This window comes from Ammospiza nelsoni, chromosome 1 (genome assembly GCF_027579445.1).
Source record: "Ammospiza nelsoni isolate bAmmNel1 chromosome 1, bAmmNel1.pri, whole genome shotgun sequence".
Classification (NCBI taxonomy): domain Eukaryota; kingdom Metazoa; phylum Chordata; class Aves; order Passeriformes; family Passerellidae; genus Ammospiza; species Ammospiza nelsoni.
The window spans coordinates 55,240,951-55,256,404 of NC_080633.1; the positions used below are offsets into that span (position 1 = coordinate 55,240,951).

The 15,454-nt window shown below is 36.8% G+C and overlaps 1 protein-coding gene across 1 annotated transcript in view; it reads left to right on the forward strand.

The window, feature by feature from the left end:
- LOC132077096 (immunoglobulin lambda-1 light chain-like) overlaps window positions 1-14,343 on the forward strand; it is a 29,052-nt gene extending 14,709 nt beyond the window's left edge. Inside the window, exons 3-6 of the mRNA XM_059478567.1 lie at window positions 5,346-5,402; window positions 10,773-11,063; window positions 12,484-12,537; window positions 13,253-14,343. Coding sequence (XP_059334550.1) covers window positions 5,346-5,402; window positions 10,773-11,063; window positions 12,484-12,537; window positions 13,253-13,383 — 533 coding nt within the window. The 3' untranslated portion in view covers window positions 13,384-14,343. The remainder of the gene's footprint in view (window positions 1-5,345; window positions 5,403-10,772; window positions 11,064-12,483; window positions 12,538-13,252) is intronic.
- Window positions 14,344-15,454: the final 1,111 nt, after the last annotated feature.

Sequence of the window (15,454 nt, forward strand, 5' to 3'; positions counted from 1 at the left end):
ATAACACATAAAGGTATAGAGAGATGTTCAAATTGTAGATATTGAGCAAAAGCTTCCATACTAAAGTAAGCAGATGTTAAAGTAGCTGTGATCCTGAGAAGTTTGAACAGAGGAGAGAAGAGTAGTCCTGTGCCCTCAAGAAGAAAAGAAGATCTCTGCTCCTAAAGATAAAGATAATTTTAGAGATAGATAATGAGACCTTTTACCTTTAAACAGTTGATCTTTAAAACAATACCCCATAAGTTAACATAGCCATAAACACAACTGTGAAAAAAGCTTATAAAAGATGAGAGAGAGTTCGCAATTACAAATTTCTCCAAGAGGCTGCTATTCACTAGAGCTATGAGAGAACAGTTTTTCTTGTAGAGAAGTCTCCATGACATTAACAAGAAGGACTTATCTCCCTAAATAAACTGAAGAAAGACTATTCTAGAGGTGGTAAGCTGACTGAAATTTTAAATTTTCTTTCTTTTCACTGTCAGCAAGAAAGAAAAGGTTGTGAGAGGATGAGAAGTGTTCTGAACGTTTTGTTCTGATTACTCTTTCTTTTAATTACCGTTAATAAGTTTTTCTTTTTACCGTTTTAAAGTTTTGAGCCTGCTTTGCTTTTCTCCTAATCCTATCTCACAACAAGTGAGTGCATTAGTGATTAGCCAACACTAAACCCACCACACTCCTTAGTGCATTAACCAGAAAATCTCATAATTAGCGAAATCTAAAATTAACAAACCACTACAGGGCCCTATTTTTCATCCCTCACTAAACAAACTGATTTTGTCTTGGATTTCTTCTTCTGTACTAGCATGGGTTATTCCTGTCATTCAGCTGCAGTTTGAGTGGCCACAGTGCCTGTTGGTCTGTTTTCCTCCTCTCCCCCCTGAGGGTGCTGTCTGGTGTTGAACTATGTCCAGTAAAGAGTAGGCAGGGCACATTGCAGGAAGTTACACCTCTGCCAGTGTCCTGCAGTGTGGCACACCAGGCCTGGGTGGCATGTCAGGACTATTTGGGGATGTCACCTCAGGACTACTCGGAGAAAGTTCACATGGCAAATAAACAGAGACGGGCATGACTTAGTGACCTGAAAATAAGAGATAGTTTCAATCAGCAAAAACAACAAAGAGCAGAGACTGCAAACAGGGTGTAGGGTGCACTAAAAAGGCAAGGGGCAGGGTAGGATCAGTGATATATATAGGATAGGTTAGGGGAGGAATATGAGGGACAGGGTACCAATCACAAACTGGGGTTAGGAATATTAATATCAATGCAGCAAATAAAAACCAATAACAACAGGAGGAACAAAGAACTTTCTAGTAATCATTTTACATATGAACTCACAGGGGACAATGGGGGTGAGTTTTTGCTCACCATAAGGGGATTTCTCCCACAACCTTAGAGCAAAACCTTCATCTCACTCTAGCCCAAAGCTGTAGATGTCAGGGGTGGGTGAACTTACAAAACATTGGAGCAGAGTAATCCTTCAAAACTGGCCCATTATCTCCTACCTTTCATGGCACTCATGACTATCCACTCTCAAGTTAGATCTCTGAATAACCCCCTATGTATCTCTGTCCTGACTCTAAACATGGTGCAGGCCGCACTGAGGGGATCTGGCAACAAGAATATGCTTTCTTTAACACCCAAGGGAAATTCAAAATTCTCAAAAGCTGTTGTAACAGGCCTGAAGCAGAAAAGGAGGGTGAAAATCTTGGGAAAATCATCTTCTCTTCCTCCTTCCACAAACTGGCTATGATTATTAATAGAACCCCAAAGGCTGTGCCCAAGGTAAGGGTAGGAGAGCAACACTGAATACACATCCCAAATGTTCCTCATTGACTTTGATGTTGTCATGTCATTAGCTAATATCGCCCAATACATGAACAAAGAAACCCTGATCCTTTTCCCTGCTCTGAAAAAGACCACACAAAGGAGCACATACAGTGTTAGGTACCACAACCATGTGAACAGATTGAGCAAATTTGTTTTTAACCATCTCTGGACAGACCTGTCATTATCTCAATGTTTCATACTCCATTTGAACACCAAGTAAGGCTGTCATGGCTTAGGAATGGTACTCCCCAGTGTAGTGCTCCCATGCTCTTCAATCCATGTTATACTTGCTAGCTCCCCCTACTCTCTTGTGGAGAGCTTGAGATTAGAATTGAAGGCACAGAAGGCAAAAATCATGGGTTGAGATAAGAGCTATTTACCATAAACAGCAATGAGATAAAAACCAAACAATAACAGCAACAATGTTAATGATGAAGTGTGTAACATACAACATGATTCTCATTTGATTGCTTGAAACTGGCGTTAGCTGACTGCTCCCTCCAGCCCAGAACCAGTATTACCTGACTGCTCACTCTGCCACATGTCCTTGACCAGAAGGACATATTGTCAGAGTCAAGTAATCACCTTATCCCCCAGAAAAGACTTCATTCCCCCACATCCAGCAATAAGGTGAGGTTATGTAGAGTAACTTGTGTCCTAGCTGTGCACTCTCCCATCTACTGCAAAAATTAACACTGTCTGGCCAGAACTGAGGTGGTTTCCTTCACTGCATGTCAAAGGGTGAAGCAGGAAAAGCACCAGTAAGTGTAATTCTGTCTACATCACTCCTGCCCTTGATTTGTGGTTATGATTAGGATGTTTCTGTTCAGAAGATTTCAAAGTAGACCACTGGGGTTTTTGCACCTACTTCAGGTGAAAGACCTTCACCCTCTAGTTCCTCTCTCTCGCCACAAATAGTAATTTCTGAACATAATTTTACAGTCAGTATGCTACAAGAGATCCCAGGAGTAAACTCTAACTCAGTTTATTTTAAATGCCGAACTAAGCATGTGGGCTGTTTGATTGACAGTAGTAGTGACTCCTCTGATGTTATCTTGGGCTGTTTTATAAAAAAACCCACTCAAGGAAAAGCCTCCTTTTCCCACCGGTTGTTATATAAAAAGCTGCCAGTGAGTTGCTGCAGCAAAGCCTGGAGTGATTCCAAGAGATGGGCAGACAATAACCACTTTCTTGGGACCACATGCAGCACACAGACACTTTCACAGTGCTTTTGGCTTTCCTTCCTTTCTGTTTTCTGTGTTCCAACAATGAAAATTGACTCCATGCTAGTAGTACTTGATATCATGTAACTGCAGGTGGACACCTTTGGTAAAGAGCAGAATTTTCATCTGAAGGTACATGTTTATTTTAATGCAGAACTTTGTGTTCTTTTTTACTGTCTAAAATCGAAGAGAATTCATAATCTAGTTCTAAGACATTAGGTGGAGGGTTATCTAACAGGAAAGAGGTTTTTTCTGAAGGACATTAGCTATCGGCTGAATATCCAGATGCACATCTGAAATTCCTGATGACCTCCCAGCAGCCAAGGACCTGGTCTTCATGCAGACTCCCATGGATGATTGGGAAAAGTTGGGATTTTCTTCATCAATGGTACATCAAGAGAGCATGCTGGCTTATTGTAAAGTCAAAACATAGTGTGGAGCACCTGGATCAAATACTTCGGCACAGGAACAAAGCTAGTTGTCTCTGGTAAGTACCATTATCATTGAACAGATTTTCAGATAATCATTCAAGTTCTTGGATAATCAAGAATGAAAGACTGTGGGGAAAATTATTTTGTCCCTGTTAAATCATATTTTGTTTGTGAACAGCACATGGTGCCCCAGTTGGGTAGGTAGATTTATATATTGGGGTGGCTTCATCCTGTTCTAGGAAACAATAGTGAACTGCTTGAAAGTTAACTCCTAGAACTGCATGTGAGAAATGAAAAAGTTTCTTATTGACAGAAGTGCTCTAAATTGATTGGGAAGAAAAATTCCCTGAGTGCAATAAATTTCTAAGTCCTGACTGTACTGAAAGCAACTGGTTTACTTTTGTATTTGTATTATTTTCACTTGTGGTGAAGCTATGCAATCAAAAGGATGAATGCTGTTTTCAGTATAAAGCATATAGCAATGCCAAGAATATGTTACTCAGAAACTATGTGACATTATCAAGGTGGCTATAATTAATTCAAATTGCAAACTGCTGGGGAGAATTGCAGAGAAATTTAAAATGTTTTCTATCCATGCCTCTGACCAAAAATTTTCAGAACTTTTTACTCACTATAAAAATTAGAGTATTTCTAGAAATGACACTCTAAGCAAAGTTGAAAATTCAGCTAAAGCGCTCAGTCAGATTTATCACCAGCCTCTAAACCAGAGAGACTTTTTCTGTAGCCTATGCAAGAAAAGTGCAGTGCAGGAGATATTGATAAGCATTATCAGACTGTGGGATCCTGATGTCAAAATATTTGGAAGTGGAACTGAACTTAGAGTTTCAAGTAAGTACGAAATGTAAAACTTGACTACTTCTAAAATGCTTTTTAATACAGCTAGATATTGGCTGGCATGAAGTGCTCTGCTATTTTAATTCTATCTAATTCTAACTGTTCTGAATACTTTGCAGGATTTCCCCTTAAACAGCATTTCCATTTGCATTTGCAGAACACAATGTAATTGTTCTGTATTTATGCATGAAATGGGGGAAACACAACAGCTATTGCAGCAGAGACCTATAACTTATCCCATTATGATTTTCTATGTAAAAATGAATTTAAATATGGCAAAGACAGCATTTGGAGAACAGAGAAATGTTTTTTATCTCTAGATATGCACATTTGACCTTCGTGATATTCCTAATTCATTCTGAAAATAGTATGTCCAACCTCTGTGTTACACATATTCTTTGAAAAGCTAAACATTTTTCTTTTGGACTGTATCTGACTGTGAATGAAAATGAGTTATCTCAGATATGCCCAGAACAGTAAGTTTCACCTTTAAGACAGGCAGAGATGGAAGGCCGTTCTCTCTTCCTAGGTTTTGCAGAAACTGCTTATCATCAGTTATTACTACTATTCAAAATATTTTGCCTCAAGTAAACCCTAGGTGCTGTGATACTTGCCTGTAATCTGGCTCAGCTAAGCATCTGAGATGAAAATAGTTTGTCTAATTTTGTCCAGCTGAAATGGTGTATCTTGTTAGTGGGAATTTTGATTCCAATCAATGCAGTTTTGCTTCATGTTACTGGTAACAAAAATATTGGTCAATAGTCTCGTGCTCCTCAGATCTCTATATAATATTCACCAGCTCTGGGTCTGATCTTACGGGGGTGTATAAGGAGCAAATTACTTTATTTTTCCATTTTTTTAAACTTTCGTTTATTTTGGGTGACTGCTCCTTTTTCGCTTCCCTAGCATCTAAAAATTGATTATACAGCAAATCTGATTCTCTTTAAAGAGTACTATATACCCATGCAAACACAGCTGAGCTGCACTGATATTGTAAAGGCTTTATTCACTGTGACTGGTTATTACAACAAGGTGTTCGGCTCAGGTACAAAACTCATTGTCTCAGGTAAGTTGTACATTTATTGTTCATGAAATAAGCTATAGGAGCTGGGAGTGGTCATGTAGATGAGTATTATACTGTCTCAGAGGTCACTCAGTCCACTTAGAACCTCAGCCAGCACCATTCCTTGTGCAGGATTTTCCTTCCCAGCTCACCGTTCCTACACTCATCCTTGTATTTGTAATGCAGTGGTTTAGGATCACAAACATGCCTAAAAAGAACCTATTTCAAGCCACTTTTGATCATAGTTCTCCTAGAAATCTGGTGGAAAATGGTCTGTAATAATTTTCAGAGACCTCATTCTTTCCTCCAGCTGTACTGAAGGAATTAGCAGTGAATCAAGCAGCTGAGAATTAAGCATGAAAAAAGAAAACCTCTTTCTAATACAGATACAAAGAACAGTATGCAATGGACATTGCAAAAAATCCTTTTGGAATAGGCTGGAAAAAGATAAATAACTTATTCATAAGTATTTTACCACATACACGACACTTCACCATTAGAAATAAATTAGTACCTCCAAATGTTCTTCTCATTGCTTGATAACTGCTTAACAAATTAATTAATTATTCAGCATTTATTATGGTGAATTACTGCTTAATAATTGCTTAATGAAGAAGTGATCCTTTTTTTTCTTTCTTGCAGAGGCATTTATATTAATGGAAAGTAGCAGACAAAAATATTTTTTCCCATTTCCCGCATGTGCTTTAAATGCCATAATCCTGAATCCTAAACAAATACAAGGCAGAGGAAGAGTTTTAAGCCTGGTTAATACATAAACCTGTATTAACATATCAAGCAAAGATTGGTTTAATGATTTACTCCAGAAGGACTAAGTAAATCATACCTATAATTCACTGGAAATATCTGTGGCATGATAAGCGTGTTGCTTTTAGTGGAAACTCTTACCTACCTAATCAGGTAGTTGCCATGCTTTTCCTATATATAGTTTAAAATAAATTATTTTCAATCATCACTATAATTCTGTAAGATTTTGTCTTTATGAGCCCAAGGCTTTTGAATCATTATTGAGTAAAAGGGCTGTAGTTATTTCATATTTAAGAACTTAAAATAATTAAGAAATTGAGGAAACCAGGATTTAAAATGAGGGTCTTCATGAGTAGCAGCATTAGGTGAGATTGAATCCAGATATTTTACATTCACAAAGCCAAATCAAGAGAATCTTGTTGTTCATATTATAATTGTTAAATCTGGTACTTTACTGGCCAAAATCATAGAATGGCTTGGGTTGAAAAAGATCATTTAGTTTAAACCCCAGTGCTGTGGCCAGGGACTCAGAGCTCCATCCAACCTGGTCTTAAATACTTCCAGGGATGGAGCATCCACAACTTTTCTGGACGCTCTCTTACAGTGCCTCACCACCTTCACAGTGGTGAATTTCTTAGGAAGAATTCTTTTAATTTAATTTGATTTCTTAGGAAAAATTTCTTCCTAAGATCTAATCTAACGCTACTCTCTTTCAGTGTGAAGCCATTCCCCCTCGTCCTATCACTACAGGATCTTGTAAAAAAGTCTCCATCTTTCTTGTAGGCTCCCTTCAGGTACTGGAAGGGAGCAATTAGGTGACACAAAGCCTTCTCTTCTCCAGGCTGAACAATACCAGTTCTCTCAGCCTTTCCTCATAGGAGAGGTTTAATCAATGTGTTGGCTTCCTGTGGGCTTGTTCCAATGGGTCAGTATCTGTCCTGTGCTGGGGACCCCAGAGCTGGACCCAGCACTCCAGGAGTCGTCTCATCAGAGCAAAGTAGAGGGGCAGAATCCCCTCCCTTGCCCTGCTGGTCATGTTGTTTTTGATGCAGCCCAGGAACATTTGTGTCTGGGTCATGTCCAGCCTCTCATCCTGCAGCACCCCCAGGTCCTTCTCAGCAGGGCTGCTTTCAATCTGTTCATACCTCAGCCTGTGTTGATACCAGGGCTTGCCCCAACCCATGTGGAACACCTTGCACTTGGTCTTGTTAAACATAATGAAATTTCCATGGACGCACTTCTTGAGCTTGTCCAGGTCCCTTTGTATGTCATCCATCCTTCAGATGGCCGTTTCTGTAAAGGAATGTACCAGTGTGGGAGGGAACTTGGTATTCGGTTCTGGCACAAAAATCATTGTCTCCAGTAAGTTTTTTCACAGTCTTATGTTTTAAAAGTTTTGCAATAGGAAAGCTTTGGAAAGAAGGCTGACAGCTCTTTAAGGTATCTGGAAAGGCTCACCATAGGCCAGGACTATACTGTATCTTTACCAGTTATAATCCCTGAAGTGGCTGTCAAGTAGGACAAGAATGCTGCTTATGAGCTGAGTGTGCTGAGTGCCCTCAGGTCCCACTGGCTTGGAGTGGAACAGAGGAGCTTTGAGTGTCAGTATAAAATTACTCCATTTTGTAGGATCATCCGGTTAGTGAGAATTAAAATTTCAGTTTAAGAACACAGCGACTTTTTTCATAAATCTCATTTATGAAAAAATACTTATAAAGAAACTGTCGAGGAGTTTCATTAAGAAAACTTTTGACAGCTAATCTATATAAACATATATTTTGAACTTAATTTTTTAATAGCTCGTTGGTTATGAACCTAACTCCAGTATATAGTTTGAATAGTGTTTTACAGCCTTGCTGCAGTGTTATACAAGAGAAAAGACAAATCTTAGCTTAAGAAATATCTGGTCATATCTCTATTTTATGTGTAAAAGTAACATCTATATATCTCTTAAAACCTGCCTTAGAAAACTGTTTAACAAGGTAAACCACAACATTTTTCAATGTTTACCTGAATCAAAACTGACAGAGGAGTGCAAATTCAATACTTTAAAATTCTTCAGAATCAGATAATTTGCCTAGAAAATCCAGTGTCAGCTATCTTGCTGACTTCAAAGACTTTGCAGATCAGCCTGAAAATACATCAAAACCTACAGCCAATTCTACAAGTTTTCATTTTTTTTTTTTTTTCTGAAACATGCATACAAAGAATTTTTTCTCACATAAAAAGGTATAGATAGGGAGATTAGATAGATAGATAGATAGATAGATAGATAGATAGATAGATAGATAGATAGATAGATGATAGATAGATAGACAGATAGATAGATGCAAAACTTAATTCTTTCAGTTCTCCACTGCAATCCATTTACCCATATACATACAAGCAACACTTCAATGCATGCACACAGCTGCAATTATTCAAGCAATGCATTTCCTCAGTATTGTGGCACAATGTAGGTGTTTCGTGTAAACTGCATACCTAGGGTGTTTTTACAGTAAATGGAATGACAGTGGCAATTCCAGAGGTGGAAATTATTCTATGATAACAGAAGTCTCTAAAATGAGCAGGATGAACTAGCAGTTGGAAGAATCTCTCTCACCTCTCCGTTTAAACTTGATATTCTAAGAGAATAATGTCAAACTATTATATGTACTGAAATTAGCTAGAACAACTTACTAAACTTTGAAAATCTAAAAGAAACTTCTAAAATATTCATGAAGCTTTGCAGAGTGCAGTATCATTCAGACAAGAGCTACTTCATGATCTTTTGAACATATATATGACTCTGGAAAAAATAGATAACTTTAGAAATTAATTTTTCATCCTTGGGAGGACTGATGCATAAAGAAGATAAAATTAACTCCTAAATTAATGTTAGAGAACCATAAATTTGTCAGCAACTTTATTTCTGGTACAACATAACTCAGTCCACAATGGCATCTTTAAAATGAAGGAAATTCTTATTATACTGAAGGTAGACACTCTTTGGAAGGTAGGTAGGTAGGTAGGTAGGTAGGTAGGTAGGTAGCTAGGTAGCTAGGTAGGTAGATAGGTAGGTAGGTAATTTTTCTCTTTAAACACCAAGTTTGAAATACTTCAAGGATCAGTTAGTTGTTTCAGGGAGAATGCAATATAGAAGATTTTTCTAGAACAGCCAGATCATTTAAAGAAAAGTGAAAGGTTTTTGGCAAAAATGCATTTTATAGTAACGTATTTTCTCTTAATGCATTAAATTTGCATCGATCAGTCAGACCACAACTTAAACCCCATGCATCTACTTGCTCAAATTCAGTGGCAGAGACTTATATAGGAATTCAAGAGAAAAAGTGGGATAAAGGGACACCTAAAATGTCTCTGCCGCCTTCAAAAATAGTCTTAAGCAGTACTTTCTATGCAGTAACAGTCAGTTTTGAAAACTGTATTCAGCCTTCACTTGTAGTTAAGCATAGGCAGAAATGATTGCCTATGAGCACTGCCTATGCACTCACTGCAGAAGTTAACATTTACCTATATCAGACCCTTAAATTTACTATACATTTAAATAATATCAAAATGTCATTTCAATGTGGACAATATCTGGATTGTTTTGTCTCCTCCTAATCCAGAGAGCATCCAGGCTTAATCCAGAATGTCAAATGAAATGGAGATTAGGTGAAATAAACTTGTGGAAACACACAAGTTTTAAGTTTAATTAATTTTAAATATATTAATCTATATTCATACTGAGCATTTTCCCCAAAGCACAACATCTATGCAGACAAGTCTGCCTAGATTTACTGTTTAGATGTGACAATGTTATCCTGCTATAGCATGTACTTCTGCTTTAGTTTAGTATTGGTTTTAAATTTTCAGATGTTTTAATTCAATCATTTAAACAGATCTAGTATGGCAGAATAGCATTGCCAGCCTTTGGTGTCTAGGGCATTTTGTGATTCCATTCTCTTGTCTTGATAAAAATCTTCACCTGGCAAATACATGGAATGCCTTAAAAACAGAGCAATCATTGTTATCTTCCCTTCCCTCACAACCTAAAAAATATTACAAAATTAGTATTGGCTTTTAAAAAATTAATGGATGTAGCAGGTGTTCATTATATAGCAGTGGGGACTTATACTGGGGTCATGAGACTGCTAAGATTTTTAAGGTAGGTGGTCTATGTTTAATATTCTGTGGACAAAATTTTAATGTACTTGTTTTGCATAAATATTGTAAAGCAATAATAAATTCTTCTTATTGAATAAATGAAGCTTGTTCAGGAAATATTACTATTACTTAATAATTTTCAGAGACTTAAACAGTCAAATACACTCTGACAGCAGAACTGCTTGGAAGGTTGTGGGATATAGGCACTTCAGTAGCCACCTGAAGATTTCTAACTCAGTTTTAAGTGACATTAACAGCTATTGACATATTCAACAGTATTACAGTTTCTTAATGTTCCTCAAAAGAGCATTTACATTTTTACAAGCATATTAATATTTGTTAATAAGGCATTTATTTTGTTGCTCTTCAGAATTTGTATTTTTGTCTGTGTATTTATTTGCTGTACACTACTAATCTTCCAACTTTCTGTTTTGTTAATTTTCTTCATCAATAACCATCCAGATAAAAGAAGTTCTCCCCCAAAGAACTCTGAAATCCTGCAGACAAAACATAAAAATCAGATCATGTATGTTTGCTTTATTGAGAAATTCTACCCAGAAGTTATTACGGTGACATGGACTGAAGACGAAAAGGAGGTAACAGACAACGCAGTAAAAGGTGACGCTTGGCAGGCCACAAAAGAGGAGGAATACTCAATTGCCAGTTGGTTAACCGTGCCAGCAGAGAGTGAAGACAAGAAATACTACTGCAAATATGAGCATGAAGGGAAAAGTACTTCACTGCCAACACAAGGTATATTCCACATGTTAAAAATGTAATTTGGTGTACTATTATAAACATCATCTTTCTTTTCTATGAAATTAGAGTAATAATGCTTTCTATTATTGATGAAGACATCTGTGCTCCTAGGCACAATAGCTAAAGTACCCAACTTGAGAAACTACCAGAAGTTTTCCCAGGAAAAGTATGTCAGCCTGTGTTATGGTCCACAAGTAAGCATCCCATTGTAACAGAAAAATAATAGTTATTTTAAAGTAATGAACCTCATCAGATCTGCAGGTCCAACAGATCTACACTGAAACATGTCTGTTACTTTCCATATTACAGAAGTTTCTGGAAACAGTATTACCTCTCATAGCTTACAGGTTTAAGTCCCTCAGACACCCTCTGATATTAGTCACAGCTATAAAAAACTAAGAAGTTAAAAATTAGGTTACTTATAGCAAGTTTAAAAATGTTACTTACCCACAATCCAGAAATAGTAAGTTAATAGCCACGTATAAAAATAAGATTTTGTTTTTAATTGTGGAAGGATTCATTATGCAAAGCCAAATCTGAAAGACAATGCAACTTTAGAGAAAAATTAACTTCTACCCAATGAAAATTTTTCAAATCATCTATTAAAAAAGTTGTCTAAATTGGTTTAGATTAATCTTCTCTCCATACCCATCTCTGCTTAACTTGCTAAAAATTAGCCTAACTCCAATGAGTGAGACCATGGCCATAAACAACAATTATATTTCAACCTTCAAAATATACTCTGACAAAAATATATTTTAAGCTTATTTAGATTGAGGATGTATTTAGAGATGCAATATAAATGTCTTTAATGTTTGTATCAATGCATACAAACAACATGACCAAGAACAAACTCCAATTTGCTACTTCAGGAACAAAAAGGATGTATTTTAGAGAAAAAAAAAAAACAGCACCAAGATTCCCAGTAGGGGAATTCTCAGTAGTTCTTTTCTGTTAAACAACCACTAAAATATTAACATATTAACTGAAGTCTCTTCCAATGTAAATGATTCTTTGTTTCTGAGAACAGCAGGTTATGAAAGCAAGTGGACTTCAGCTTCTTCACTGACAAGGTCAGGTGGTCAAACTGACTCCTGTTCCAAATAAAAGGACTTTGCCAAGGAACAGCCTAATGGGCACACTCCTGAAAGGGCAAAGACACTTCTCCCACTTATGGCAACAAATACCCAGCCACTTCTTTGAGCATTTCTCCTCTTCAAATTCTCTCTGCAAATAAATATCTTGTGAATATCTGCTTTGCCGACCCATCTTAAGGCTCCATTTTTTTATTTAATACTAACTTCCCATTTTCCCAGCCTTGTTCCTGTACAGCCTCTTTTTTCCCTTATTTCTCAATTAATGTTTGTTAAAATTAAAGAAAAGCCTAACTGAGGCATTTAAACTCTCTTTCCAGAAGATTCTGTGAAGACTTCTCAGGACGAGGACTGCAGAACAGTTTTTAGTAGAGGTAATTTAATGTGTTAAAAGGTGGGAAAGTGATTCGTGTCATGCAAGAGTTAGATTTTGCTAAATATTATGTGAACATCACAAAATTTATCTTTCTTAGTAGTATGCAGGAAATCTTTCAAGCATGGGATTGGCGATTCAAAAACATTTCAGCGCTACTCTTAACTAACTTCTTATTAGGGGCTCTCCTACCTTTATCAGATAGCTTTAGTAAGATGCTACAGATGCTGTTTGGGCTCCTAGATTATTAGCCTGCATTAAGCACCACCAAGTTTTTAAAAACTTGGAGTAGTTAAACACTTTGGCTGATGCTACATCAGCCTAGCAATTGCCCAGAACTTTGAACAATTTTTTTTCTTTTGCTTGAATGGTATTTAGGAAGAATCATCATCAGCAATTATTTTCAATAAATACAACACAAAAGGATTTAAACAAACATTGTACTAACTGCTGGAAGCACTACAGTTATGCTTTTGTCTTTACAAGGAAGTACAACCCAGTGACACTGAGAGTCAGTTTAGTGCTGAAAGCCCACTAAGTCTAGAACTCATTAGCAGTGCAAAGCCATTTAAAGAACAGAACAGATTTTGTATGTGTTTATGCTGTGCACTGGTGTCAATGTAATTGCAGCTGTAAACTGACTGCATTGTTCCATTTCTATCCATTTTTAGAATGCTATACAAGGTTGACAAGACTTTTCTGTCTATTTGTTACAGATCAGTTAATGCACAGGACAGCATATTTAGTATACATCATCCTTCTTCTGAAGAGCTCCATGTACAATATTATACTCTTCTTCATCTTCAGAATGTGGGCTTACACCAAGCACCGAGGAAAGAAAGCATAAATGCTGTTTTAAGAAAGGCTACAAACTGATCTTCAATTTGCTTAGCAGTGCGTTTATCCATATAGAATCCCCTGCTCTCAGTGTTAGATGTAACGGCAAAAAAAAAATTCCAAAATAATTTTACGTTATTAGTGCATAAAGGCTCATTTTGCTTTACTGCTAGTGTTTCTCTATCAGTCTTGTTTTCTTAATTTTTTTCTGAATATTGACTAAAAGTAGGCAGTAGTAATAATGCATTTTATTCCAAGTCCATATTGCAAAATGAAGAAGGTAGCCATGTCAGAAGTAGCTATGCATCCAGAAGCTTGGGGGTATAACAGCACTTTTGACATATAAAGCACAGATGTGTTTTGTCATTGCATTTAAGGCTTAATTAGGAGCATTCCTGTGCAGTAAATTCACAGGTTTGGTTAATTTTTACTTTCAGTGACTTGTTGCAACTCTCATGTATCCAACAAATGAGGAATTAATTTTTCTGAAGCTGTATGCTGTAATAGACAATTAAACTAAACTTTAAAAAGTGAACAAAAGAATTTTGAATGAAGAAGTCAGATGAGAATAAAAGCAATTCTAAGGTGCACATGTGCAGAAATTGAAGAAATCCACCAGTGACACAGTCTGAAAATCTGCCTATTGTAATTAAAAAAAAAGAAAACTATCACAATGCTCATGATCATCACCTTGTTTAAAGACACTTTTAAAACTGAACAAAACTACAAGTATGAATCTCTGATTTTCACAAAGGAAGAAAAATTCTCAGAGACTTTGAACTCTTAATCTCCCAGTTCCACACATCAATTCCTTTCAAATTTATGTGGAAAAATAGGAAGTAGACATATTGGGATAAGTCACTTGCTTGGTTTTGGGCAAAACACTGCCCTAGGTTTTGGAGATATGCCCCAGCAGCATTTACATTCACTGTGTCTGTAATTGTGATGGCAATAAAAGCTTTCCTCCAGCTGTCTTTATGAGGCCTGTGTTTGTTCTCCAGCATTTCCACAGCCTGTACAAAGATGTCTAGAAAACCTGATTAATTTCTCTGTTCATATAAATTTCTCAGGAAATCAAAAGTCCTTAAAACATCACTTTTCTGCATTTCAATGTGTTATTAGGAACACTTTGACATGGAACAATAAATGTTTGTGACATCTTTTCTGTTATAAAACAGAAAGCTAATCTTTGTAACACAGCTAAGCCATGCCAAAGGAAAATGTTGTTACAACAGGACTGCCTCCTAGGGCTCATATGCCATCATAAGGGAAAGAAAACATACGAGGCTGAGTTCTAACAACTACAGCTATTTTACTAATGGCAAAGCAACTAATTACTGCCTTTAATGTCGTGTTGCTCTTCAATGTGAAGAAAGTTGTGATTTGCAGTTTTCAGTTAAACTCTGAGAAATACCTGGGATCTCATGCTGTTATTTATTAAGGTTTGGTTTCAATCAAAATTTTAAAAAAAACAGCTAAAAAGGTATTTTTGGAATGCAGTAACTGTAGATTTCAGCAGCATCATGGATTTTACCTGGGTATTACATGGATCTCCTCTGTCTCTGCTAGACAAATGTTTGACTGCATTAAGGAACCAAGCTCTCTCACTATATGATCCCCAAGTCCACTCTTTGTGTCTCCTACACAAAACTGAAAAATATTGTCCATGCAGTTCAGAAAAACAGAGAGAATACACAGGAAACCCCTTACCTATATGCAACCCTAAACCATCACCTCTCGGTTTCAGGGGTTTTTCAAATATTTGGTTGCAGGTTTTACACCTTCCAGCAGTTCACATGTGCCTTAAGTTTGTTTATACAAACATAAACAGCTCCTACTAAGATTTTAATTCTTATTTATTTAGCACAAATAAGAGGAAAAGTAGATTTTAAAGGCTTCTGGGTGCTGGGGCATTTGTTTACAGGAAGGTTTGGTTATGCAGTGGAAAAACCCTATAAACTGAACCAGTCACAACTGGTTCAGAGGAGGTGGGCTGTGATGAGAGTGGCTGATTAGCTGAGGACAGTTAGACCACAGCCTTTAAACACAGTAGGCTTCTAAACCATTTCCTTTTAATACAA